Here is a 25214-nt window from a genome sequence, read left to right on the forward strand (position 1 = left end):
AATAGCGGGCACTCTGAAGAGTGATAAATGCTGCCTGTTTTGTAGATAGGCAGCGATCGCTGCTAGGTGTAGGCGTATGGATGAATATGCCAGGTTACACCTGTGAAGATGGAGCAGATAGCATATTATGTGCTGTATGGATGCATCTAGAGGGTTGATTGTATTGTTACGGCAGTAAATTACAAATCTTTTCCACTTTGCGGCATAGCATGCTCTAGTGGTAGGACGTCTGGCTTCCATGATGATGTTCATGCAATCAGGGGGAAGGTTAAGGTATCCGAATTCTAGGATTTCAGGAGCCAGATCGCCAGGTTGAGCTGAGCTGGGTCCGGGTGCCTGATTTCTCCATGGTTCTGGGTTAGGAGGCATGGGGATAGATGCAATTTTTGATGTGGTACCACTGACAGTTGTAGTAGCGTGGTGTACCACGGCTGCCTGGCCCACGTCGGAGCTACCAGAATGAGTGTGAGGGAGTGCTGTTGTAGCTTCCTGACCACTAATGGAATTAGTGGGAGAGGTGGAAAGGCGTATGCAAATCTGCCTGACCAGTTCATCCATATCGCATTGCCCTTGGACAATGGGTGTGGGTATCTGGCGGCGAAGCTTGGGCATTTTTTGTTTTCGTGGGTGGCGAAGAGGTCTATCTGAGGATGCCCCCACTGTTGGAAGAATGGGTGAAGAACTTGTGGATGCAGTTCCCATTCGTGTAGTTGTTGTGTTTGTCTGCTGAGCAGATCTGCCATGGTGTTTTGTACGCCTGGAACGTGCTGTGCCAGGAGAAAGATGTTTTGGGGAATTGCCCATCTCCATATGCTCTGGGCTAAGCGGGAGAGCTGGGGAGAGTGTGTCCCCCCCTGTTTTTGTATATAATACATCGCAGTCATATTGTCTGTGCGAATGAGGACTGCTTTGCCCGAAATCTGTTTTTGGAAAGATTTTAGGGCTAGAAAGATCGCCAAGAGCTCCAGGTGGTTGATGTGGAGCGATTTTTGCTGTGGCGTCCATAGACCTTGCATGGTGAGGTGTAGGAGGTGCGCTCCCCAGCCGGAGAGCGATGCGTCCGCTGTTAGAATCACCTGAGGAACCGGGTCCAGGAACGGCCGCCCTTTGGAAAGGTTTGTGGTGTTCCACCACTGCAGAGAGTGATGTGTGCGGCCGTCCACCAACACCAGATCCGTCAGCTGACCCTGGGCCTGGTTCCACTGTTGTGCTAGGCACTCTTGAAGTGGGCGCATGTGGAGTCTTGCATGGGGCACTATGAAGATGCAAGACGCCATCATTCCTATGAGCTTCATAAACACTCTTGCTGGAAGAGAGTGTTGAGGAAGGAATGTTTTGCGTAAGGCTTGAATGCTTGTGATTCTGGCTGAGTTTGGATAGGCAATACCCTTGGAGGTGTCTATAGTGGCCCCGAGATATTGCTTTGTGTGAGATGGTATGAGGTGGGACTTTTGGTAGTTCACCGTGAAGCCTAGCTGGTGGAGCAGTTGGATGGTGCTGTTTGTATGCTGCACACATTGGTCGTAGGACGCGGCTTTTATCAGCCAGTCGTCCAGGTAAGGGAAGACGTGAATGTGTTGACGTCTGAGGTGTGCTGCTACTACTGCTAGGCATTTGGTAAACACCCGCGGTGCGGTGGTGACCCCGAAGGGGAGAACCGTGAATTGGTAATGTTGCCCGTCCACCACGAACCTGAGGTATTTCCTGTGAGAGGGGTGTATTGGAATGTGAAAGTATGCGTCTTTCAGATCCAAGGTTGTGAGAAAGTCTCCCTGGCAGAGGAGTGGGAGGACTTGCTGTAGGGTGACCATGTGAAAATGGTCTGAATGTATGTAGGCATTTAGAGGCCGGAGGTCGAGAATGGGTCTGAGGGTCCCGTCTTTCTTTGGTATTAAGAAATATAGGGAGTAGACCCCTAGATTTTGTTGATTGACGGGAACCTGCTCTATAGCGTGTTTTTGGAGGAGTGAGAGTACCTCTTGTTTGAGCAGTGTGGAATGTTCTTGAGACATTGGACGGTGCCTTGGTGGGATATTGGGTGGGGTAGATGTTAGTTCGAGACAGTACCCTGACCGAATGATTTGGGTTACCCATTTGTCCGATGTTATGGACTCCCATACGTGGATAAAGTTTTGTAGTCTGCCCCCGACCGGAGTGGAATGGTCTGGGGGGAGCGGAGGGGAGTCATTGTGCGGGGGGGGTGGCAGAACGGGTGTTGTTGGTTTTACCCCTGCCCTTATTGTTGTTACCCCTGTAACCACCTCTCTGATTGCCCTTTGAAAAGGTATTTTGAGGAGGGGACTTGTAGGAGGTAGAGGCGTTATCGGTGGAGGAGCCTCTGCCTGTGCCACGAAAGGACGAGCGTCGAAAGGAACGTTTGGAGGCTTGTGTTTGGAGTGCCCCCATAGACTTTGCTGTGTCTGTGTCTTTCTTCATCTTTTCGAGCGCTTCGTCTACCTTTGGCCCAAAGAGTGTTTCCTGGTCAAAGGGGTGATTGAGTATGGATGCCAGGACTTCAGGCTTGAAACCTGAGATCCTGAGCCAGGCGTGGCGACGAAGCAGGACACTGGTATTTATGGCCCTAGAAGCAGTGTCGGCTGCATCGAGGGCACACTTAATGGAGGTGTTTGTAATTAGTTTACCCTCCTGTATCAGGTCATGAGCCTTGTGCTTGTATTTTTCTGGAAGGTGCTGCATAAGAGCCTCTAGTTCGTCATAGTGTGCTCTATCATATCGCGCAAGCAGTGCTTGTGTGTTTGCAATGCGCCACATGTTTGCAGCTTGGGAGGCGGTGCGTTTACCAGACGCGTCCAGAAGTTTAGATTCTTTGTCTGGCGGTGGGGCATCTCCTGAGGATTGGGAGTTAGCCCGCTTTCTAGCTGTGGAGACAACTAGGGAATCTAGGGGAGCAGGGCCCTTGATGTAAGCAGGGTCTGTGGGTGCCGCCTTATACTTCTTCTCTATTCTAGGGTTCAGTACTCTGGCTCTGACAGGGTCTTTGAACACCTCTGTAGCGTGCTTGGTGACACCCTTAAGCATGGGTAAAATGGAAGTGGATTTGTCTTGTATATCAAATGTATCCAGTAGGAAGTCTTCTTCTACTGGTTCACTGTGCATGTCCACCCCATGGTAGTGTGCTGCTCTCTGCACTAAATGGTGAAACCCTAAGGAGTCCTCTGGAGGAGACGGTCTTGATGGGTATAAGTCGTCCTGAGGTACATTGGGTATATCAGGGTTATTGTAATCCTCCCATGGATCTGGGGTCCCTGGTGGAGTGGGATCCATTGGGGCGTCCGCCGGGTAATTGTCCGGATCCCCATCATCCGGATCTGGGGATGGGGTCGGATCGTAGTGAGGTACAGGTGGCGGAGACCTGTGAGGTGGAGGCGGTGGAGGAGGTGGAGGGGGTAGGGGAGGCGGTGGTGGGGAGGGCACTCTGAGGGGAGAAGTAGCAGAGTCCTTCCTTTTGGGTGGAGGAGGAGGAGCCGGAGCATCAAGGCGTCTTTTCTTGGTAGTTAAAGTCAAAAGCCCAGTCTTTGGATCTTTGGACAAAGTCTTTTGTAAAGGGTCTGGTGTAAACAGAGCCAATGGTGTCGAGTCGTCTGTCGGCACCGGTGATTTCGGAACCGGGGGTTTCGATGGTCTGTGTGCGCCATGCTTTTTTGAGGTCTCCGGGTGTTTCGGCGTCGAATGATGTTTCGGCGCCGGAGCATCGGTGCCGACAGATTTGTGTTTGTGTTTGGTCGGCACCGAGTGTCCAGGCTTCGGCACCGGTGGTTTCGGAGTCGAGCTGGATTTTGCAGTCTTCGGTGCCGGATGCTGTTTTTCGGCACCGGGTGTCGGCTGGCTCGATCCCGAGCTGCCATGAGACTTTGGGAGCTTCGACACCGGGCCCGAAGGTGGGGTGATCGAAGTTTTGGTTTTGGTTTTGCCCAGGCCGGCAGGCGAGGGAGTAACCTGAGTCTCTTTGGTTTTCGGCGTGGGGGTAGGAGGGGGCATAGTACTCACGGCCCGCTGCGCTGGTGTAATGTCCTCCACGTCGGAGTCGTCGGCCTCGGAAGCGCTGACGACGTCTTCCTCCTGCTCGGTGTGTGTTTGCCCCGAAGCTTCGGCGTCGTCTCCGAAGATGTCCGGTGGAGCTGCAGAGGATGAGTGCGCCATGGTGCGTCGAGCTCTTCGATCTCGGATGGTCTTCTTCGATCGAAAAGACTTGCAGGCGGGGCAGTCTCTGGCCTCGTGTTCCGGAGAGAGGCAAAGGTTACACACCTGATGGAGGTCGGTGTGGGGAAATTTAGACCCACATTTTGGGCACTTTTTGAACGGAGTCCTTTCCATCGGCCGGGACCGGAGTCGCGGAGGGCCCGAAGGCCGGTGTCGATGTACGGGATGGAGAAAGTGCCGCTTCGAGAGATGAAGAAGATGAAGGAACTCGAAGAATCGAGGATTTTCCGTCGAGGCTGGAACCGTAGAAGTTCGAAGCCGGAGCACGAAGTATCACATCCGAGCCCGATGGCGGAAAAAAACAATCTGAGGATGGAGCCGAAGCCCATGCGCAGTACGGACCGAAGGAGGAGTCACCAAACTCGTGACTTCCAAAGACTGTCCAAGAAGAAAAACAAACTGCAAACATCCGGGCCCAACACCAGATGGCGACCTATGCTAAGTGTACAATCTGCAGCTCATATGCCTCGAACATATACTTTCTCCGAATGAGATGCTTTATATAAATACTTTTGCAATATGCAATTGGCTTTTGTAGAAAGTTAAAACTGGTTGCAATAGGCAACACAATTTTAAACACAATAATGCTCCCATAACTCCGCTAAAAGCGTTTGTGCCATACAAGCAACCGGGCACTCTGTGCCAAGTGTGATAGTCTCTGGAATTCCGGCTTTTGGGGGCTAGGGGTACCCCTCGGGTGCTACTTAAAGAACTCTTTCTGGTGAGACTCTCCTACGGGGAAAGAGGCAACCATGGGGCGGGGTTAGCCTGCGTTGACTCGATCAGCTGACTGGCATGAAAACAGAGACAAAAATATTCATCTGCGCCTACGGACCGACCCTAGAAACAGAATAATCAAAAAATGGGGTTTGTGTGAGCGCTGGGGCGGGAAACCAGTAGATGGAGAAAGGGGGCACAGAGAGGCAGGCAGGGAAAGTACAGGGCACAGGAAAAGATATCCTGAGGAGGAGGGAGGGGGGAAAGTGAACGCGAGACACAAATCAAAAGAGAGGGAAAGGGAGGAGGGGCAGAGTCAGAGAGGGGAGGGGGCAGAGTGACAGCGAAGGCAAGAGAGGGAGGCGTGGCCCCGCCTCTGTGTGGGCGAACTTGCAATAAAAACTCTTGGCTTACTAAAGAAAACAAGCCTCGATCTCTTGTCTTTATGGCGCCATGTGTTTTGAACACATGGCCCCATAAAGATAAGAAACCTTTTGCGACAGCAGGAAGGCGGACGAGACCGTCCAAGTGGGCCGGCCGAAAAGTGGAAAAGTCTACATCACGCAGTGCTCTTTCCCAATGGCTGGCCACCGTTTAGCATAAACGGTGACGCTGGCCAATGGGAAAGAGGGGCGGGGCTTGAAGCCCCTTACAGAATTCCCTCTAAATCATTAAATCTGGCCAGCGAGACTGCGCATGTATGCAGCCCACGCAGGTGAGACCTAAAAAGGGTTAGCTGAGTAATCAGACCATACAATCCAGGGGGCATATTTACTAAGATGTTCAGTTTTCCTTGCATGATGCAAGTTGTTGCAAAGGAACACAATTCCTTAATGGGTTATAAAAAGCCACATAAGAGGCTATTTGTGGAACCTTGTGTGACTCTGCAAAGAAGTGTAACACAACACAGCAGCCTGCCCTGCGTTCCGTTACATTTCCATGTGGGAGGGGATTCATAGGTGGAGCCTGGGCATTCCTGTTCATCCACCTATGAAATTTAATGCAATGTCAGATTTACTAAAAACCGTAAACCTCGGATTGCGCCTACCACAGCCAAGCGTACAAAGGAGAAATATCTTTATTTATTCTAGTTACTTCCTCTTTCTATGCTTCTGCATCACACATAGAAAGAGGAAATTGCCTCTTAGGATTTTTTCTGTGCAAGATATCTCTTCCTGCACAAAAACAATCCTGCCTGTAACACAGGCACCCTTGCAGGATGGTACAAGGGTGCTTGCGTTGGCACTAGGCAGCACCTAGTGCCCCAGCACTTAGGAGAGGACAGAAGTACACAATATCTTAGTAAATATGGTGCAGTTCTGTTGTCCCTTTCATACAACAAAACTCAGCATGTTGTCTTCCATTGTGTGAATTATTAATAATCTGCACCCAGGTCTTTATTTGGAGGGGGTGCTACGTACCAAAATAGTGTTCTAATGTGAATCCCGAACTCGGACATATGCCACTGGCAACAGCAAGATGCTCTGGGTAAATATTACAGCGCTAACTGATTGTAGAGATCAGCAGCCCATAAGCAAGTAGTGGATTTGCGGAACTGCAGTATGGGCAGATCCCCAATCTCTTTGAGGAAGGCGCAGGTGTGTGTTTGTTCAGAAGGCAAGGCAGTAGAATAAACTTTTTACAAAAGGGGAGGGACTTGACCAGGATCCAGTGGGGACCATTATGTACATGACCTACATTTCCATGCTAATTAGCCTCTTTGAAATAGGGTTCCTTCAGGAGATATGTGCTGGTGGACAACTGCCACAGATCTCCCTGGGGTTCTAAGCAGATATTATAAGGTGTAGACTACTTTTACAATTATTGAAAGGCACTAATATGGACCAATAAAATAAGGGAAAGCTACGAAGATTTAGGAAGCAAAATGTCCCAGCCATTTTTTTATACACATATATGTTCTTATCAGTTTCAGAAACTGAGTACAGCTGGCTGTCCTCGATGCAAGCACACAAAAAATTCAGACGGTTCTGTCATAGACCGTATCAAGCATATACCAATATTATCTGTAATAACTAATAAGTATGTTGAGTAAACCACAACATTTTGTCTTAAAATAGCAATGCAACATTTCACTTATATGTCAGAAATGAGTATTCGATATGTCTCTTATATCAAATAATCTAAACAATTTGACTCACAGGTTTCTGATTGTTAGAGGCCCCTCACCTGGGCACAAGGTGCTAAAAAAAGCTCCTAAGCTTTCAACCTTCCCAGACATTAGTTCGAAATTGACTTCTTTCAAGTACTCAGATGGGGTCAACATACTTTCTGCCAGAATTCTTGCTTGGTACTTCCCTAGAAAATGAAAAAAAGATGGAACTAAACAATGTGTAGCAGGGTTTTACATGTGAATATGAATCTAAAATAAATCACAGGCAGGACACCTCATGACAGCTAAACATCTTTCATTACACCATTAAATGCTGCATTTACAAGACATTTATACAGTTTTTTATTTACTCAATTGGCGCCACTATTTGTCAACAATATTTAGCAATAATATTGGAGAAACTATCAAAAGTTGAGGCTAAAAAGTCTGAATACCATGAAAATTTTAAATGTACAATATTAAGACAGAATTAACAAAATTATCCAAAAACTGCACTGTCAACAACTTATCTAAATTTAATAAAATTTGTGCAACTTTTTATCAGTTATGTATTCATATGGAGAACACTGCCCGACAATTACTGATTGGGCCCAGAATTGATAGTAGTTTAACCCCAAAATAGCATGATCAAAGTAAAGAAACTTTTCTTCTGATGGATACATCAACCTACAGATTCCTCGTCCTATAAATCAATATCTCCCTACGAGGTGGGAAGGAGAAGTGCAGATTAACCAAAGAAGACATACAACACAGCCCTGGCATTAGCCATCATTGCATGCTTATTCTGAGAAGCAGTAGTGTTTGGCAAAGTATACAAGGGTGACCATGTGCATGTCTGGCAGATGTGAGGCAAAGGAACATCTCTGATGAGACCCCTAGAATCAGCAATGGAACTAATGGAAAAGGTACAAATGCCCTCCCGAGAGGATCTTCTAGACTATGGTAAAGCTGACAAAGAGCTTAGCATTTACTCTGCCCTGTCAAGTGTTGCTGGATCAGGAGGAGGGAAGAAAGATGGACGAGCCATAAAAAACTAAGATAGCGCCTTCAGTAACAAGGATGATCCTAAAGTTATTTGACCCAGCAGGCTGAATTTATTTCAGCCAACAGTACTGTCTTCAGAAAGAAAAGTCAAAGAGGACATTGGTGCACAGCTTGATTAGGGATGTCGTTAAAAACTTCAACATAAGATAACAAGCATTTGCAATGCAATAGGTCTCGCATTCACAAGAGTTTGAGCTATTGGCATTGTAAATGACAATGCCTTTTATTCATATGTTGATTTTCAAACAGATAAATAAAAGGCATTGTCATTTACAATGCTGATAGCTTAAACTCTCGCAATTGCGAGACCTATTGCATTGCAAATGCATTCGGCGCCTGTGCTATATAATTATTTTTGAAGCGTTAGGAGAGAGAGTGTCCAAAGCTATTTGAGAAAATACTGCTCGGAGGCTATAATTAAAGCCACACATAGCAGGGGGTGTCGCCATGGGTTGTTACAAAATGAGACAAGGCGGTACTAAGGAGGGACGTCTAAGCCTTTTGACCAATGAACAGCCACAGTTTATAGTGGACAATGACACAAGCCAATCAATTTGGATTCTGCGTCTATTCTGCCTCCTATGATGTGACATTGGGTATCTTGCTTATCTGTCAACCACGTCTCTGCTGCTAATTTGCACCATTTCCCATTTCCACACTTCTTCAAGCTAAACTCTCTCAAGGCTCCTCTTTTCTCTCCCTCTCTGAAGTTCAATTAAGCCTACTGTTGTCTCAGGGATGAGGAACCCGCTCACAGTTTCTAGTATTTGAGCCACTGGTGAATTGCCCAGTTGCCCATGTCTTCTGTGGTGTACCTTTCTATTTATGAGGCTCTGGCAACCTATGCTCTGCAGGACTCAATTTCTCACCCCCTCACAGAGCTCCCAGCTCTTAAAATACCTCTTGTGATCTCATTTACAGTTTGTGACCTGCAGGGATTTGAGGACGTTGACAGCACTGGCCTTATATGTCCGCAGTCCCTAAGCATTACAAGTCCCCTGACTGGGACGACTAAAGATCTAAATGAGTTCAACTTGCTTAGATTTATGTCCTCGCCACAAACCAAGCATTTCAGCTAGCCCCAGTATTTCTACAGTAACAACAAATAGCTAAAAAGGTAGGAAAAAGTAGGTGTCATTGTACATTTTAATAATATCCTCTGAAACACTAACAAGTGTGTACTTATAAGTCTCACCTGTCACTGCAATGCATGATTCTAGATTCCGGGCTCTTGTCGCACATATCATCACCACATAATTGGTCTTTTCTAGTTTTCCTTCAATGAGCAGCTTAAACATTTCTGAAAGTCCCTCCGCTAGAGAGTAGCTGCATTCAATAATCTTAACACACTCGTTGCAAGAGCTGGCAGCTAGCCCGGCCAGCCAGGGCAGTTGCGCTGTGGTAACCAGTGATAAATAGCTGGGCATTTGAGAAAAACCATGTGACATGTTTGGTGGATACTGACGAACTTCTGTTAAGTGGGATTCCCTCCATGAGCGCATGAATATCTGTTCCAGATCTTCGATTAGTGGAATCTGGTCTGCAGCTAGAAGACAACAAAAAACATGATGTTGATAGCGGAAACTACATTAGGAACCATAACAGAACAATTGTCAATGGAAAACACAATCAAACAATGACATGGGTGCACAGAAAAGTCAACAGGATCATTATAAATGCCTACTCATGAGCCCCCTTCTTCTGTAACCAAAGACATGGTAAACTAAGTATAGATACAAACAGTAGAGTTGATGTTATATTTGGTAAAGCTCTCCAGTGGCATGCATGCCTCCTTGAAGTCGCTGTAGTTCTATGCGTGGGGGGGAACTGCAAACGGCCCTAATACTTGAGGAAATTATAATTTATTTTTATAACTGCATACTTTAAAAATTTGCGGATAATGTATTTTAGGGTGTTTTGGCAAGCAGGAAGATGGGTATATGACTGTGTATGCATGCATGCTCAGTAGAATTAGTAGTGCATTTAAAGGTAGGTAACTTCAAAACAAGGAGCACTGACTGTGACTCCACTATCAGAAAAACCGATGGTGGAGCCACCAGAAAAACTTCTAAACAAGGCAGGTAAACTGAGACTAAGGCTGGTTGGGCATCAGTCAGTTTTTGGTTGATGCCCAGCTACTGCCCAACTCTAAAGCCTAAAATTACACACGATTGACCGAATGACTGGTAGAACAAATCTGTTCCTCTGTTGGTTTTTTCTCACTAATGGGAGCAATGTGATAGATTCCTAACAGTCTATCAGTGACTCTTCAGGCTATTGTTTTCTGACACCTTCACTTGCTATATTTTAAAGCTCCTCTTGGAAATCAACACTGATAGCTTGCCTATTTGCAAATAAGCAATACACCACTTCGACAGCCTTGCCCTGCTTCGCATAAAGCTTTTGTGAATCTTGATCTAAGTCTTCTATTAGAGCTAACACATTTGGAGTGTAATTAAAGATTTCTTGCCATGCGCAAGTGCATTTTCCATTTATGATAGATGTACATCATTCTAAAGAGTGCATGTCTAGGTCCGACTTGCCCCTCACCAGAAGTTGGACTCACGGCAAATGGTAGATTCAATTTGAAGTTCAGAAGAACCTGACGTGATAATTTATATGGAATGCTTTTATTTATCTTATTTTATGAAGCATAGATGAATGATAATAAATAGCATAACGAGGGTAAGTAGAAGGATAGAAGAGACAGCTCTCATTAGCTGAGATTTGGCCATGGTTTGTGTCCCTAGGCCATACATGGCTCTAACAGGGAAGATGTCACAGAAAGACACAATTCACCTATCCGCTCTTTCAGGTTGGAGGTTATGAATGTTGAATCGGAAGAAAAGAGAGAGAGAGATATCAACCACAGGTAGGTTGAAGGGGATAACCCTGAGGAAGTGGGGATGCGGGGGACACCAAGCATATCTCTCATTGGCCTCAGTGTATGTAACCCTAGGCAGCCTACTCAGACTTCTTGGATGAATCACTTGTAGGCCCCTTGTATATTAAAACCTTGAGGTAGATTTAAATAACAGCATGCACCATAATCTAAAAACATTTTAGAACAGTCTCCTCCTCATTATAATCCTGGTCTGAGCACCTCAGCAGGGAATATAGTCAATATTAAAATAAACACCCATCAAATTTGATGTAACCATTGGTGCTTCAAAACTGATGAGCTGACTTTTTTCATAGCTAAGACAACCAAAGTCAAGATGGCAGCAAGTGACAGATATTCAGAACCCAGAAACGCTTTACCTACACACATGATTTTATTCAAATGGGAAAAAATACATTGTGACCTTAGTTGAAGATTTTTAGTCAACACTAAAAAAATAAATGGTTACTTACCGGTAGGACTAGTTTTGCAGCTTGAAACGTTTGTTGGATTCACATGCTGTGAATTGTTTCGCCATCTAGTGGTTGGGTCGGGAAAAGCCTCCTTGTAGTCTCGCTTCTCTTCTCTCTTGATTTTTGTGGGCGTAGTTGAATATTTTGGTATAAACCCCTCCTTGTGTAATGTCAGACATATGCCTGGAAAACCTTCGATGCAGTTGCCATCTTCGGTTTCTTTTTTTTTCTTTTTTTATGCTCGTAAGTGTTCTCTTTTGTTGCGTTTGTAAATACACCTCTACTGGTGGAGATGGGTGGTTCGCATTTGAATCCAGAAAATGTTTCAATTTGCAAAACTACGCCTACCGGTAAGTAAGCATTTTGTTTTGCAGTGTGAATCTTTTCTGGATTCATATGCTGTGCATTGATTATGAAGACGTATTTTCTCCTCTGGGTAGGCTGGGATTTTAGTGTGTGCGTTTAGAAACAAATGTTTCAGCACTCTTTGTCCCACTTCTGCCTGACTATTGATCTGAATATCTATGTGCGATGTTTTGTGAAGGTATGTACCAATGACCATGTAGCATCTGCGCCAATGTCTTCTAGTGCTACGCTGCCTAACAAGGCGAGAGTTGCCCCCCCACCTTGTGACAATATTGTATCATATGGGGAATCAGTTTCAGAGGCTCGCCTCACCTACCTGCTGGACCTTACTGCTGCTGCCCTGTCCTGTTGCGCTGGTACCGCTGTCCCTGGGCTCCACACGCTGTGTGTCTCCCCTGCTGCCGCCATTTCACCTCGCGGCCGTGAGCGGGGGAGACTACAGCTCCCAGCCTCTCTAGCGCCCGCTGACGACATCTACGCGCCCGGAGGCGCTTAAAAGATCGCAGCTCCCTCCGCGTCGCGGGACGCGCGCGGGTGGCGCCGGGCTAAGCCCGGGACAAGGGCGGGACCGTCTGTGGCCGTCCGGGGCCGGAAGAGGCCGGGCTGGGCCACACCCTTTACGTTCATCATTGCAAGTAAGCCGCTGTTGGTTCTAAAACCGGGACAATCGTTGATTATTGACACTTACGCTCTGTTTACCACTTCGCGGCAGGTTCCGTGAAAATGGCAGGGAAGGGGAAACGTACTGTAGCTCCCTCCACAATTGCAGGGACCATGGACCAATTTATTACCCGTGCTGTCTCGGTCCTGGAACATGAAATTGCCATTACTGAAAGACGTCTCTCGACAGAGCCCTTATTTACAAGGCGTTCTTCACTGGGCCCCCTAGTTCATGTAAGTTCACCAATTAACAACAGAGAGCAGTCACGAAAGGAGGCACCACGACTCACACCAGATACAACTGACCTAGTGGCTGTATCGCCTGTAGAGGAAGTAGTATCTATACTAGCACCTAAAATTCCTCGTCCCCAGACTAGAGCAGGGGCCAGATCCTCTACACCCACTAGATTAGTTGCACAGAAAAGGAAAAGGGGGGGGGGGGGCGACTGATCGCTCTAGACCAGCCAAAGTTTCCAAATTACCCAAAAGTATTGTCCCTCTTAATTTACCTAGTATTAGCTCCGCCACTTCTGTGGAGGATGCTGGTAGACTTGAGTTACCCCCATTTGATCCAAGTAACTTTGCTCTTCAGCTTGAAAGCATCGTTCGTACTTTAATATCCCCTTTAATGGAAAGGATCGAAATGACTGTATCAAAAGTAGATAAACTGGAACAAACTATTTTGGATAATTTTTGCTCGATGAAGAATGTCGTTAAGTTATGTACTAAAGACCTATCTAAAAATAATTACCCTGTTGGCTTTGCTGGTCCTGTCTCACCCACATCTGTCATACCGCCTGTCTCTGCCTCTACTCCAATTGCTGTAGATACTTCAACCACAAACAGCAAACAGTCATCTCGACAGGCGGGAATGACACAAAACTGTAAATCCCCGAGGTGTGAGGGTAGGTTAAGTAAAGAAACACAGGGTACCAATACAAATATCACGCATTTAGGTGGTCCAAGCACTAATTTACATAGCTTAAACGTTGCTCCGCAAGGAAAAGAATCTAAGCCATCCTCGCCCCTACTCCACCTCCCTCGTGAATCCTTCCCTTATGTTGTAGTCTTAACGGGTGTTCCTGAACTTCCCACTAACAAAAATGAATCTTATGAGCAACTAAAAAACAAAGTTAGTCACTGGCTCAACATTCACAGACCAATTCCAAATGAACTGAATGGTCGAATTCTTTTTGTTAGAAGGGTTCAATGGGTAGGACCTTTACCTAAAAATATTCAGGGCGATTGCGTCGTTGTTAACTTTGAAGATGCCCGTCTTCCAAAATTTATCACGGGAATCAATCCCTATGGCCCTAGATCTGGAATTGTGGTGCATGATCTAAATTATTTCTACACCACATCCACTTGCCATTGACAATTTCACAGTACTGATACCCCCTTAACTCCTATGGTATTAGGGGCCACTGTCAATCCAACAATGGATGGATTGGTAACTATGCCTGAGATTTCATTGTTGTCATCACACACGTTGGAAGTGAGGGCAAATGTATCTGGAAGCTCCGCTGAGCCCCGTGTTATATGTGCAGGTAAAAACTTGGGCACTCTTTTGTCTTGGAACCTGGCTAGTATTACAACCAAAATTGATACTCCTGAATGGGCGAGTTTTATTAATGATTTCGATGTCTGCCTATTTCAGGAAACATGGTCCCTTGAGGCCCAGTATATGCCGGGTTACCTGAATTTTTATGTCCCAGCAACCAAAGGCACCAAAGGTCGCCCATCTGGCGGTTTAATTATATGGGCTCGTCAGAATTTATTTTCACATGCTACTGGGATTGACACTGGGTCCCAGGATATCCAACTGGTCAGGCTCACATTCGGCCCCAAGAGGACTGTGGATATATATAACATCTACCTTCGGGGCACGAAGGGGAAGAAGTCAAGTGTGCTCGAATCCCTCACTACACTCATAGAATCTAAATCGAGCGGTAGGGACTTGATTGTAGCTGGGGACTTTAACGTCACTTTCGAACCCCTCCTAGATAGCGATTCTGAATGGTGGCTCGACCCTGAAGAGGACCTACGTTGGGGCATCCCAGCCCTAGAACTACCTCCAATAAAACGGTGGTCTACGATGGCAACACAGGTCAATGCACTTTGTCTAGAATATGGATTTCGGGCACTGAACGGAAGAGCCAATGGAGACAAGCTTGGGGCACCTACCTTCGACAACGGCCGCTCACGCAGCAGGATTGATTATGTCCTTTGCTGTATGAGACTGTGGTCCCTCCCTATAGACATGGAGGTGGTGCAAAGATTGGAGAGCGACCACAACCCCATTTGCGTCTCTCATAGTTGGTGGGGCAAATCATGTATATCGTCAAAAGAACCAATTTTGGCCCCCACCGTAAGTGTGCCTACTAATGACCTTCGAAGGCTAAAATGGGCTTCAGTAAAGTCTAAAGATTCAGTAATAGCCCAGATTAATATTAATCTTTCTGCAATCATGGCAAATCTTGAGGATATTTCGCAAACCCGAGACCAAGTAATTAGGTTGCACGAGTCATTTTTTGAGGGGTTACGTCCCTTCTTTTTTAAGCAAATAAGGCAGGGTACTAAGCAGCCGCCCAAACAACCTAGGTGGTATGACAAACACTGCAAAAATGCAAGATCCACCCTGGCCAAAGCCTTATCTAGTGGTAGCACCCCACTTATTCAATTAGCAAGACTTGCTTACAGGAAAAGCATCGTACAAGCTAAAAAAAAGTGGGATGAAATGTTTTGGCAGGACCTAAAGGAAGCCAGTGATTCCCGAGATGCTAGACTATTTTGGAACGTTCTGAAGTGGGGCAGAGGAGGCCTATCAGAAAATCCCTCAAATCATGTCTCAGAAGGGGATTGGCTGGGTTATTTTAAGCCCCAATACGCGCGTGATCACCTCTACATAAGTCAGGGCATAATGCCCTATGCCTTTTATTTGTCCGGGCCTTTCACCCCCGAGGACTCTTTAGCTGCACTGTCCTGTGTAGCTGCAGGTCGGGCTCCTGGGTTGGATGGTATTCCTTCTGATCTCTTTCTAGAGAATAAAGATCCTTGGAGCAGGTATATCGTTCTTATAGCGAACGCCGTGGCCGAAGGCGCGCCAGTACCTAAATCTTGGGGAGGCGCTGTCATAATTCCAATTTATAAAAAGGGCGACAAAAGCCACCCGGGGAATTACAGACCCATCAGCCTAATTGACACAATTCAAAAAGTCATTGGGAGGATGGTTCTGAACGAGGTACATAATTGGATCGACGCGAACGAGATTCTTTCTAGTCTTCAGGCGGGTTTTCGCAAATCCATTAGCACCATTGACCAGGTGTTCCGCTTTAAGCAACTATTATGGAAAGTTGTTGACCTGGGCAAAGGCAGTCTCTATGTCACCTTTGTGGACTTAAGAGCTGCCTTTGACCTCGTCCCTCGCGAACAGCTCTGGAGGGTCCTAGAAAAGCTAGGATTATCTTTGGAACTCCTGACCTTAATTAGAAGATTGCACGAGTCCAACTTTGCAAAAATTCAATGGGGTGGCCTGGGGGAAGCAACCGCCGAGTTTCCAGTAGAGCGGGGAGTCCGCCAAGGATGTGCAACGGCCCCAACACTATTCTCTTTGTACATCAATGGAATAGTGGACTACATGCTCCAGACCAATACCGATGCTCCAAAACTGGCAGGTGTTATAACACCAATATTAATGTTTGCCGATGACACTCTTATAGTGTCAAAAACCCCGAGCGGCATGCAGAAGGCACTGGCAATTTTTGAAAACTTCTGTAAAGACCATGGGCTGGAGGTCAATGTGGCAAAGACAAAGCTAATGACCTTCAACCCACACACTAGCTATTGGGTTGGTAAGCTTAGGATGAACGGCCAAACCCTCGAGGAGGTCACTAACTTTACATACTTAGGCATTCACATGTCTCGCAACAATCGATGGAACAGGCATCTGGAAATGTCAACACTGAAACTCACCCAAATTTCGGGAATGTTGGTTAAAGAGTTCAAAAAATCTCTTACTAAACCTCTTAAACCGGTGTTGCAAGTCTACGAGGCAAAGGCCTTAAACTCGGTTCTATATGGAGCTGAGTTATGGGGCTTTGATACATTAACATCTCTCATGGTAGTTGAAAATAAATTTTTCCGCTCCATTACAGGCTTGCCACAAAGTACGCCAATGGTCCCACTGCGTTATGACCTAGGTAGGAAGTCCATCAAAGATTTGGCAAATCTCCGTCCAGTTTTATACTGGAGGAGATTGTGGACTACTCCGGAGCTCCGACCCTACGCAGTGGGTATCATGGACGTAATTCAGGTTGACAAGTTTCACAAAATTAAGTGGCTAAGGAACCTCCGAGATTCACTAATTGCTTTGGGACTGGAAAATCTATGGGATGACCCAGTGGCCGCTGATTTTCCTATAAAAAAGCTCTTGAAAAAACTTTATTGGGACAAGGTAAATCACAGGGTGTGGGCAGCCTCCACTTCCCCTTCCATGACCAATGGTTCCTAGAGGCAAAGGTTATACCCCTACTAGAACCCTACTGGGATTTGATAACATCTCCAAAGGATAGGAAACTCTATTTTCAACTCAGAGCAGGCTCTCTCCCATTAAGGGCCTTAACTTCTGGGTGGTTTGGTGGAAGCACATGTACCTGCCCTGCTTGTGGAGACAAACGAGAAGCCACTGGCCATTTCCTTTTCGTGTGCCCAGTATATGCCGCTCCTCGACGCCACTGGCTTTCCCCTCTATGCAAATTGCTGGGCACTAGGAGCTCTGCCATAGCTATTAGAATTTTATGCACGAGCACCTTACCAGTCCATTCATTAGGCCTAGCTAAATATTTGGGGTGGGCATGGTCACTTAGATTAAAAACCCTTCATTCAGTAGAGAATGTACTTGGGCAGGCTTGAAGCTTCAAATATACTGCTATTATTTCTGCCTCAATTATCCCTTTTAATTATGTGCATTTCACGTCATCTGTCTATTGCTTGTTTAATATCTTCTTATCAAAAAGGTTTTATCTATTTATTGGAATGTATTTATTGAATTAGTTATTGTGATTTTATATATTTGTGATTTGTTGTGTCTTGTATGAATTATTTTTAATTTGAATAAAGACTTATGATGATGATGATGATGATGATATTGTATGGTTTGCATTATCAATCTCGCGATAGTTCCTTAGGAGATCGTGGATCCCCTTCAGTGTGTGTGAAGGACACAAAGAACGGTTCTCCTTTCCTGATGAATTTTGTTCTTTTCAAGTAGTAGAAAACTGCCCTTCAGTAGTCAGGTGTGTGCAACACTCTCTCTGCCCGTGTTTTAGAATGCTGAAAAAAGGCTGGCAAGTGGATGGCTTGGTTAACGCAGAAATTCGATACCACCATAGGTATGAACCTTGAGTTTGTCCTCATTACTACTTTGTCTTTATGTATCCGCAGATATGGGTCCTTCCTGGGTGGTTAGTGTGAGAAAGTGCCACCTTTCTTGTATGGTATGCCCCCACTTGTTGCTGAATGTACTTTGACTGAGTGTGCCCTGGACTCCTGCCAATCAGGGGCCCAGGGCCTATGTTCCTTCCCTAAAACCTAAAACCCAAATTGGTAAACCCTGGCCACATGTCAGCCCCTGGTAAATGGTACCCTAGGTACCCAGGGCCTTGTGACCAGGGAAGGCCTCTAAGGGCTGCAGCACTTATTGTGCCACTCTTAGAGGCCCTGTACCCTAACACAAACACACTGCCCTTGCAGGTTGAGTGTCTGGGTACAAGACAAAACCAAGAGTCGACATGGCCCACATCCCTGTGTGCCATGCCCACAACCTACACTGCCCTGGCATATATAAGCCACCCCTCTAGCTGGGTGGCCTATGCCAGTGGTGTGGGCACAGGAGCATGAGCCCTGTGCCCCTACAGTATCCAGGTCCATTCCTGGGCGCTGTAAGTGCAGTGCTGCCATTTAAGAGTATATGGTGCTGAGAGCTCGTCAAACACGAACTTCACAGCACCATAATGGCAACACTGAAGACTGAGAATTTTGGTATCAAACTTCTCAGCACATTAAACCCGCACTGATGCCAGTGTGGGATTTAATGTACAAAGCACTACCGAGGGAATCTTAGAGATGCCCCCTGAAACCTAACCTACAATCTACGTCTTGTCTGAGAGGCTGCCTAGGCTGCCACACAGCAGACATGTTGCTGGACCCTGGGTGGAGAACCCCCGCTCTCCTGGGCCTGCAACAATGCACATCCTGGGCGAGGTGCTGGTCTCCTCCCCCAGGATGGGCAGGGGGAAGCTTCAAAGGCATGCCGCCTTTGTGAGCTTCTCCAATCCACTTGCTGTACCCAGCAACTGGCCCCCACCGGTTCTGACCCCCACGGCGGGAATACTGGCCGGAAACCCCAAGTAAGAACAGGGGATGTGCCAGCCTCTGCCAACCCCACCCCTCAGGTGGGGGAGGTGAGGTGAAGCACATCCCCGGGCTCTGACCATCTTGAAGATGGGAAGCCCTGCACAATCAGGACTAGGCTACGGCCCCCCTCCCACAGGAGAGTGGCAGGATAGGGGGTGTACCCACCCCAGGGCAGGGACCCATTGGTCCCTGCCCTTTACCTACCTGTAACACCTCTAAATCTAGTATGTAGGGGCACCCTGAACCTTCCTTCTTCAGATGCCAGATTCCGAAAAAGCAAAGAAGAACAAGAAGAAAGAAGACCTGCCGTGCAGCTGCTAAGAAGAGGAAGGCACCAACTGCTTTGGCCCCAGCCCTACCGGCCTGTCGACCCTCGAACCTGCTCCTGCTAAATCCCGGCACCTCATGTGGCCAGCAACCTCACAAACCCCGGAGGACCTGGCTACCTTGTGACTCTGAGCATCTGGGACTCCCATGAGCAGTGGCTCTGCTCAAAGCAATTTTCTAACCCCTGGCATCAGCCCGGAACTGCGAACCCTGCACACTCTGCACCTGCCAAGCCTGACCTGTGCCGGAGTGGACAAAGACCCCGAGGACGTCCCCCCGGCGACTGTGACCCCGAATCCGGCACCCAAGGACCCACCTCGACACTCCTGACGACGCCTGCAGCCTCAGAACCAGGGACCCCCCCAACTGCGATCAACAGAGGGCAAGATTTCCCGACATCAAAAGGCACCCCTGCACCCTGCGGCCCCCTGTGCCCGACTCCTGGGTACCTACCTATCCTCCAACTGCCCAACTTACCTCTTGAAGTGGTGGTGGCACCCGAAGAATCTTCGTCCCCGAGCTTGGAGCCTTTGTTCGTCCTGGAGCTTTCGCATTGAAATCCATTGAGCGCCCGAAGGCTCAAAAGCACCCTGCACCTAGCCGCCCGAGTGGCCCTGGCAGTGCAACTTCTACTCCTACCTACTTCCCCATTTACCCTGAGCAAGTGACCAGGAGCCCAGCTCCCACAGCCGCGTGGCCTGCTAGTCAGCAGCCACCAATCAAGGCCCCTCTGCCTCCCGTAGGATAACATTGGGCCTAACTCACTCTGCACCCGGCTGCCCCAGTGCCACTGAGGGTGTAACAACTGTACCAACCTGACCCTGGGAGACCCCTGAGTCTGTGCCCAGAACCTTAACTCTGCCAGTTGAGTACTTACCCAAAAGCCGATAACTCACTTTACTTCCATAGGGTAACATTGACTGGTTTCTTCTGAAATTTCTTCTAAGTGTGGAGTTTCTAAAACTTAAAATATTCACCGAAAATCAACCGAGTAACGAAAACGGAAATACTCACCTGCTATTAGGAGAGATCCCAGTGCTGGATCTTGGTGCCCAGCACTGACCCTGAAAAGTACTCGCAACCGTACTTACCACTAACCCAATTTTCTTCCATAGGAAATCATTGACTGTTTTTCTGTGACATTTCTTCTAAGTGCCGATTTTTGCAAACTACTAATATTCTTTAAAAATTGTACCAACTGTGAAAACGTAATTACTTACCTGTTTTAGATAGAGGTCCCAGTCCTGAGCCTAGGAGCCCAGCCCTGGATTACAAACGTAACGAGAACATACTTTACCCGTAACTTGAATTTTCTTCCATAGGGAACCATTGACTGTTTTTCTACGAAATTTCTTCTGTGTCGATTTTACAAACTTATAAATATTCCTTAAAAATCGCCTGTATAACTTCAAACGCAGTTTCTCAACTGCTTACACGTGGTACACTAGTGCTGGATTCAGGATCCAACACTGACCTAGAAAAAGTAACCATAACCCCACTTACCTGCTAAGTGACTTTCCTTCCATAGGATAACATTGGTAATTTGATCAGAAAAAGTTTCTAAGTGTCAACTTTTAAGATAGCAAAATATTGTTTAAAAATCACAACAGTAACTTAACCGAATTTACTCATTTGTTTCCAAGAACTGTCCCCGGACTGAATCTAGGATCTAGTCCTGGAGTTAGAAAAGTAATCCTGAAAGTAATTAATTGCCTATAACTTAAAGTTCCCATTGAGCTCAATGTATTATTGTGTTTGAAATTGTGTTGCCTATTGCAACAACCTGTAACTATTACCTACAAAAGTCAATTGCATATTGCAAAAGTATTTAACTAAAGCATCTCATTCTGAGAAAGTATATTTTGATACCTATTGTTGGTTCTAAAATAAAACAACCATATATTTTTTATATAAACCATTGGCCTAGAGTTCAGTTATTGAGTGTGTGAGACCATTTGCTGACTGAGTGTGTACCACAAATGCTTTACACTGTCCTCTGATACTGCCTTACTGCTCGACCAAGCTACCACTTTAGAGAGTAAGGTTATATCTAACTTTAACCTCTGCCAAACCTCTGGGGACTGTGGACCCTGTAAACACTGAACCTATTTGGGAACAGTATATACAGAGCCACTTTCTCACAGTTAGCACTTGCTTTCACTGACCCTCCGTAGTGAGGTGATAGCGATGAGGAATGTAGTCTTGAGAGTTAGGAATTTGAGATGTGCATTCTGCATTGGCTCGAAGGGTGATGCTATTTGTTGCTTGATTACTACATTCAGGTTCCATGTAGGCATGGGGACACTTCTTGGGGGGTGCCACCTTCTTTGCTACCCCCCTGGAAGCATGTTACCACCGGTGTGGTGAAAACAGTTCTCCCTAGTATGCCTCTTTAGTATACTACAATGGCTGCTAGGTGAACCTTGACAGAGGCATATTAGAGAAGCTTGTCCAGTATGTGTGTCATGTATCTAATGACTGTGGCATCCTGTAACCAGTCTCTGTGATCTCTTCTACCTATTGCTGCAGCTTTTCCTTGTTGTTGGTCACCTTATTTCCTTCAGAATCTCCACTGCTAGCCTTGGTAGACTGAGGTGACCAAATTCTATGTCCTCAGGAGCCACGCAGTGTGTTTGGGTACAGGTGCTATACCAGCCCCTCCTACAACATTAACAGGTTACGGTTTGCTGAGAGTGCAATGTACTGTCCTTAGGATATGCATGACATCTGAGAACAATGTCTGTCACGTCAACTGTGGGGCTATTAGGATCAAGTTGACTTGTTCCTGTCTGCACTTTTGGAATACCTTTGGTAACACTGAAATTGTTGGAAAGGAGTAAGCAAAACACTCTGACCATTTTATAGACATGGCATTCCCCAGTGACTCTGCGTGGTAGAACCTGATTGTGAAGCTTTGACATTTCGCATTCTTGTGCATTGTGAACAGGTCTGTTTTTGATGTTCCTCATATTTGGAAAATCTGCATTAGCACTTCTAGTTTTAGCTTCCATTCATGTGTGGTGCTTGTTTTACGGCTTAGCCTTTCCACTTCTGTATTTTTGCTTCCCCAGTAGATGTATTGTGTGCCTCATCCTCCATCTTCAAACCTCTTAGACCAAGGTAGGTAGCGGTAGGACTTTGTTCCCCCCTATTTGTTCATGTCGTACTTTTTTGTTGTTGTGTTGTCCGTTTGAATTAGAACTGTCCTTCCTTTTAGATGTTTCTGGAAGGGTTTCAGTGCTAGGAATACTGTCTTCAGTTCCTGCCCATTTATGTGTTTCAAAGCTTCTTCAGGGTTTCAGAGGCATCTGATGTGTATCCCTAATCACAGGAGAGGGAACCACAGTTTCCTGGGTCCACTGAGTCCAGCGCAGATTTCAGGCATGTACTGTTGATTGTCTTGAACTCCTGTAACACTGCACTTTCCCTCTTCTTGCACTCCTCTGGCATGTGTTTCATGAGCTACTCCATTGCATCCGACTGTTGGTGGATGTAGCTGTTTATCAGGGCATTCTAGTTGGCCATTCACCACTGTATCGCGCTAATCTTTACGTTTTCTCCCAACCATGCCCACTCTCTTACTTTCCTTGTGGGTACGTGGCCCAATGGATGTGAGGGTGTTTCCTCTCTTGCATGCTGTTGCCACGATGAGCAAATCAGCTGGCACGTTACCCCTGATGTAGGGTTGATCTATGAACAAGAACCAGAAGTTCTTTTCTAACCTTGGTGTTATTGCCTTGGATGCAGCTGGCTCTTTAAACACCTCTCTACTCTGGTCCAACATGCTGTGTAGCATTGGGAGGAATTGGTTTCTCTTCTAATTGGGCAGAAGCATTACTCTGACTGGTCCTCTTCCAGCTAAACCCCATAAGTACCTGCAGCACTGTTGATATCTGGAGGTCTTAAAAGCACAGGTTGCATAGTATGCAGTGATGTCATTTGGTGAGTCAGCATAGATATCCTGCCAGCCATCCGCTGTCCCTCCCATTTGTGAAAGACCCTCTGTTAGAAAAATTCCTCTTCCATCTCTTCCTGCAGCTCTGGGGTGATAGGTTTTTCAAGCTCCTCTGTTTCCTCTGCTTCAATATGTTCCTTTAGTGCAATCCTGTATTCCTGAATGGAGCCACCAAATTCCCATTTCTTTTTGATTAGGGCTTTGAGTTTGGCTTGAGACAATTCCTTTCCTGCTCTGCCTCAATCGATTTTTTTTCAGAGTCTAGTTCAGCTTCTTCTCAGTGTCTCGATATCGATGTTGAAAATGTCTTCGAGTGTATGACTATTTGTGTTTTGGTGCCCTTCGGTGTCGATGCTGAGTAGCTTTTCCGAGCTGTTGTGGGCTTGGTTTTCGGGGACAGCCTTTTACAGCCTCCCACCCATGCCTTCGATCCTTTCTCGAGGCTGAAGTAGGATTCAAATATTTGCTTCCAGCAATGTCCGTTGTCTTGGACACATGTGACTCTTTGGGCCTCACTTTGTCTCTGGTGTCAAAGACTTCAATGGTATTACTGTTTTTTTGGAGTCTGAAAGTTTTGGGTCAGTTGTGTCCAAAACCTTAGGGTTTACATTCAGGCTGGGCTCCGTCCATCACCACCCCCTTTTGTACCGCTTTGTTCGCCATAAGTTGGCAGGGTATGCTCAGACGTGAGTCCCTTGCTCACTTTGCCACTGGATTCAAGCAAGCCTGGTTGAAGACGGCTGAAATGCCAGAAACCGGTCCTAGGAAGCTTGTTTCGGGTCTAGGGAAGGCATGGCTTGGCAGTTCGGGCTGGACTGTTCCCATGAGGCACAGGGTCAGACTGATTTGCATATGGCTATGTCTGAACTGGGGTGGCAGAGTGGGCTAAAGAACGGTGATGGATTAAACCCTGATCTGTTGACTGGGTGTGAGTGTTTGATTGGTTCTGATGCTCCGTCCATCACCACCCCCTTTTGTACCGCTTTGTTCGCCATAAGTTGGCAGGGTATGCTCAGACGTGAGTCCCTTGCTCACTTTGCCACTGGATTCAAGCAAGCCTGGCTGAAGACGGCTGAAATGCCAGAAACCGGTCCTAGGAAGCTTGTTTCGGGTCCAGGGAAGGCATGGCTTGGCAGTTCGGGCTGGACTGTTCCCATGAGGCACAGGGTCAGACTGATTTGCATATGGCTATGTCTGAACTGGGGTGGCAGAGTGGGCTAAAGAACGGTGATGGATTAAACCCTGATCTGTTGACTGGGTGTGAGTGTTTGATTGGTTCTGATGCTCCGTCCATCACCACCCCCTTTTGTACCGCTTTGTTCGCCATAAGTTGGCAGGGTATGCTCAGACGTGAGTCCCTTGCTCACTTTGCCACTGGATTCAAGCAAGCCTGGCTGAAGACGGCTGAAATGCCAGAAACCGGTCCTAGGAAGCTTGTTTCGGGTCCAGGGAAGGCATGGCTTGGCAGTTCGGGCTGGACTGTTCCCATGAGGCACAGGGTCAGACTGATTTGCATATGGCTATGTCTGAACTGGGGTGGCAGAGTGGGCTAAAGAACGGTGATGGATTAAACCCTGATCTGTTGACTGGGTGTGAGTGTTTGATTGGTTCTGATGCTCCGTCCATCACCACCCCCTTTTGTACCGCTTTGTTCGCCATAAGTTGGCAGGGTATGCTCAGACGTGAGTCCCTTGCTCACTTTGCCACTGGATTCAAGCAAGCCTGGCTGAAGACGGCTGAAATGCCAGAAACCGGTCCTAGGAAGCTTGTTTCGGGTCCAGGGAAGGCATGGCTTGGCAGTTCGGGCTGGACTGTTCCCATGAGGCACAGGGTCAGACTGATTTGCATATGGCTATGTCTGAACTGGGGTGGCAGAGTGGTCTAAAGAACGGTGATGGATTAAACCCTGATCTGTTGACTGGGTGTGAGTGTTTGATTGGTTCTGATGCTCCGTCCATCACCACCCCCTTTTGTACCGCTTTGTTCGCCATAAGTTGGCAGGGTATGCTCAGACGTGAGTCCCTT

General features: G+C 46.8%; 1 protein-coding gene across 3 annotated transcripts in view; it reads right to left on the reverse strand.

The window, feature by feature from the left end:
• Positions 1-25214, reverse strand: part of GREB1 (growth regulating estrogen receptor binding 1) — a 637715-nt gene that overhangs the window by 280132 nt on the left and 332369 nt on the right. For 2 of the 3 annotated variants that reach the window (XM_085610682.1, XM_085610683.1), the window contains exons 11-12: positions 9309-9659; positions 7126-7254 (exon numbers count right to left, since the gene is read on the reverse strand). In XM_085610682.1, coding sequence (XP_085466808.1) covers positions 7126-7254; positions 9309-9659 — 480 coding nt within the window. The remainder of the gene's footprint in view (positions 1-7125; positions 7255-9308; positions 9660-25214) is intronic. The other variant, XM_085610685.1, reaches the window with a different exon arrangement.

Source organism: Triturus cristatus, chromosome 6 (assembly GCF_964204655.1).
Source record: "Triturus cristatus chromosome 6, aTriCri1.1, whole genome shotgun sequence".
In the NCBI taxonomy this organism is placed as follows: Eukaryota; Metazoa; Chordata; class Amphibia; order Caudata; family Salamandridae; genus Triturus; species Triturus cristatus.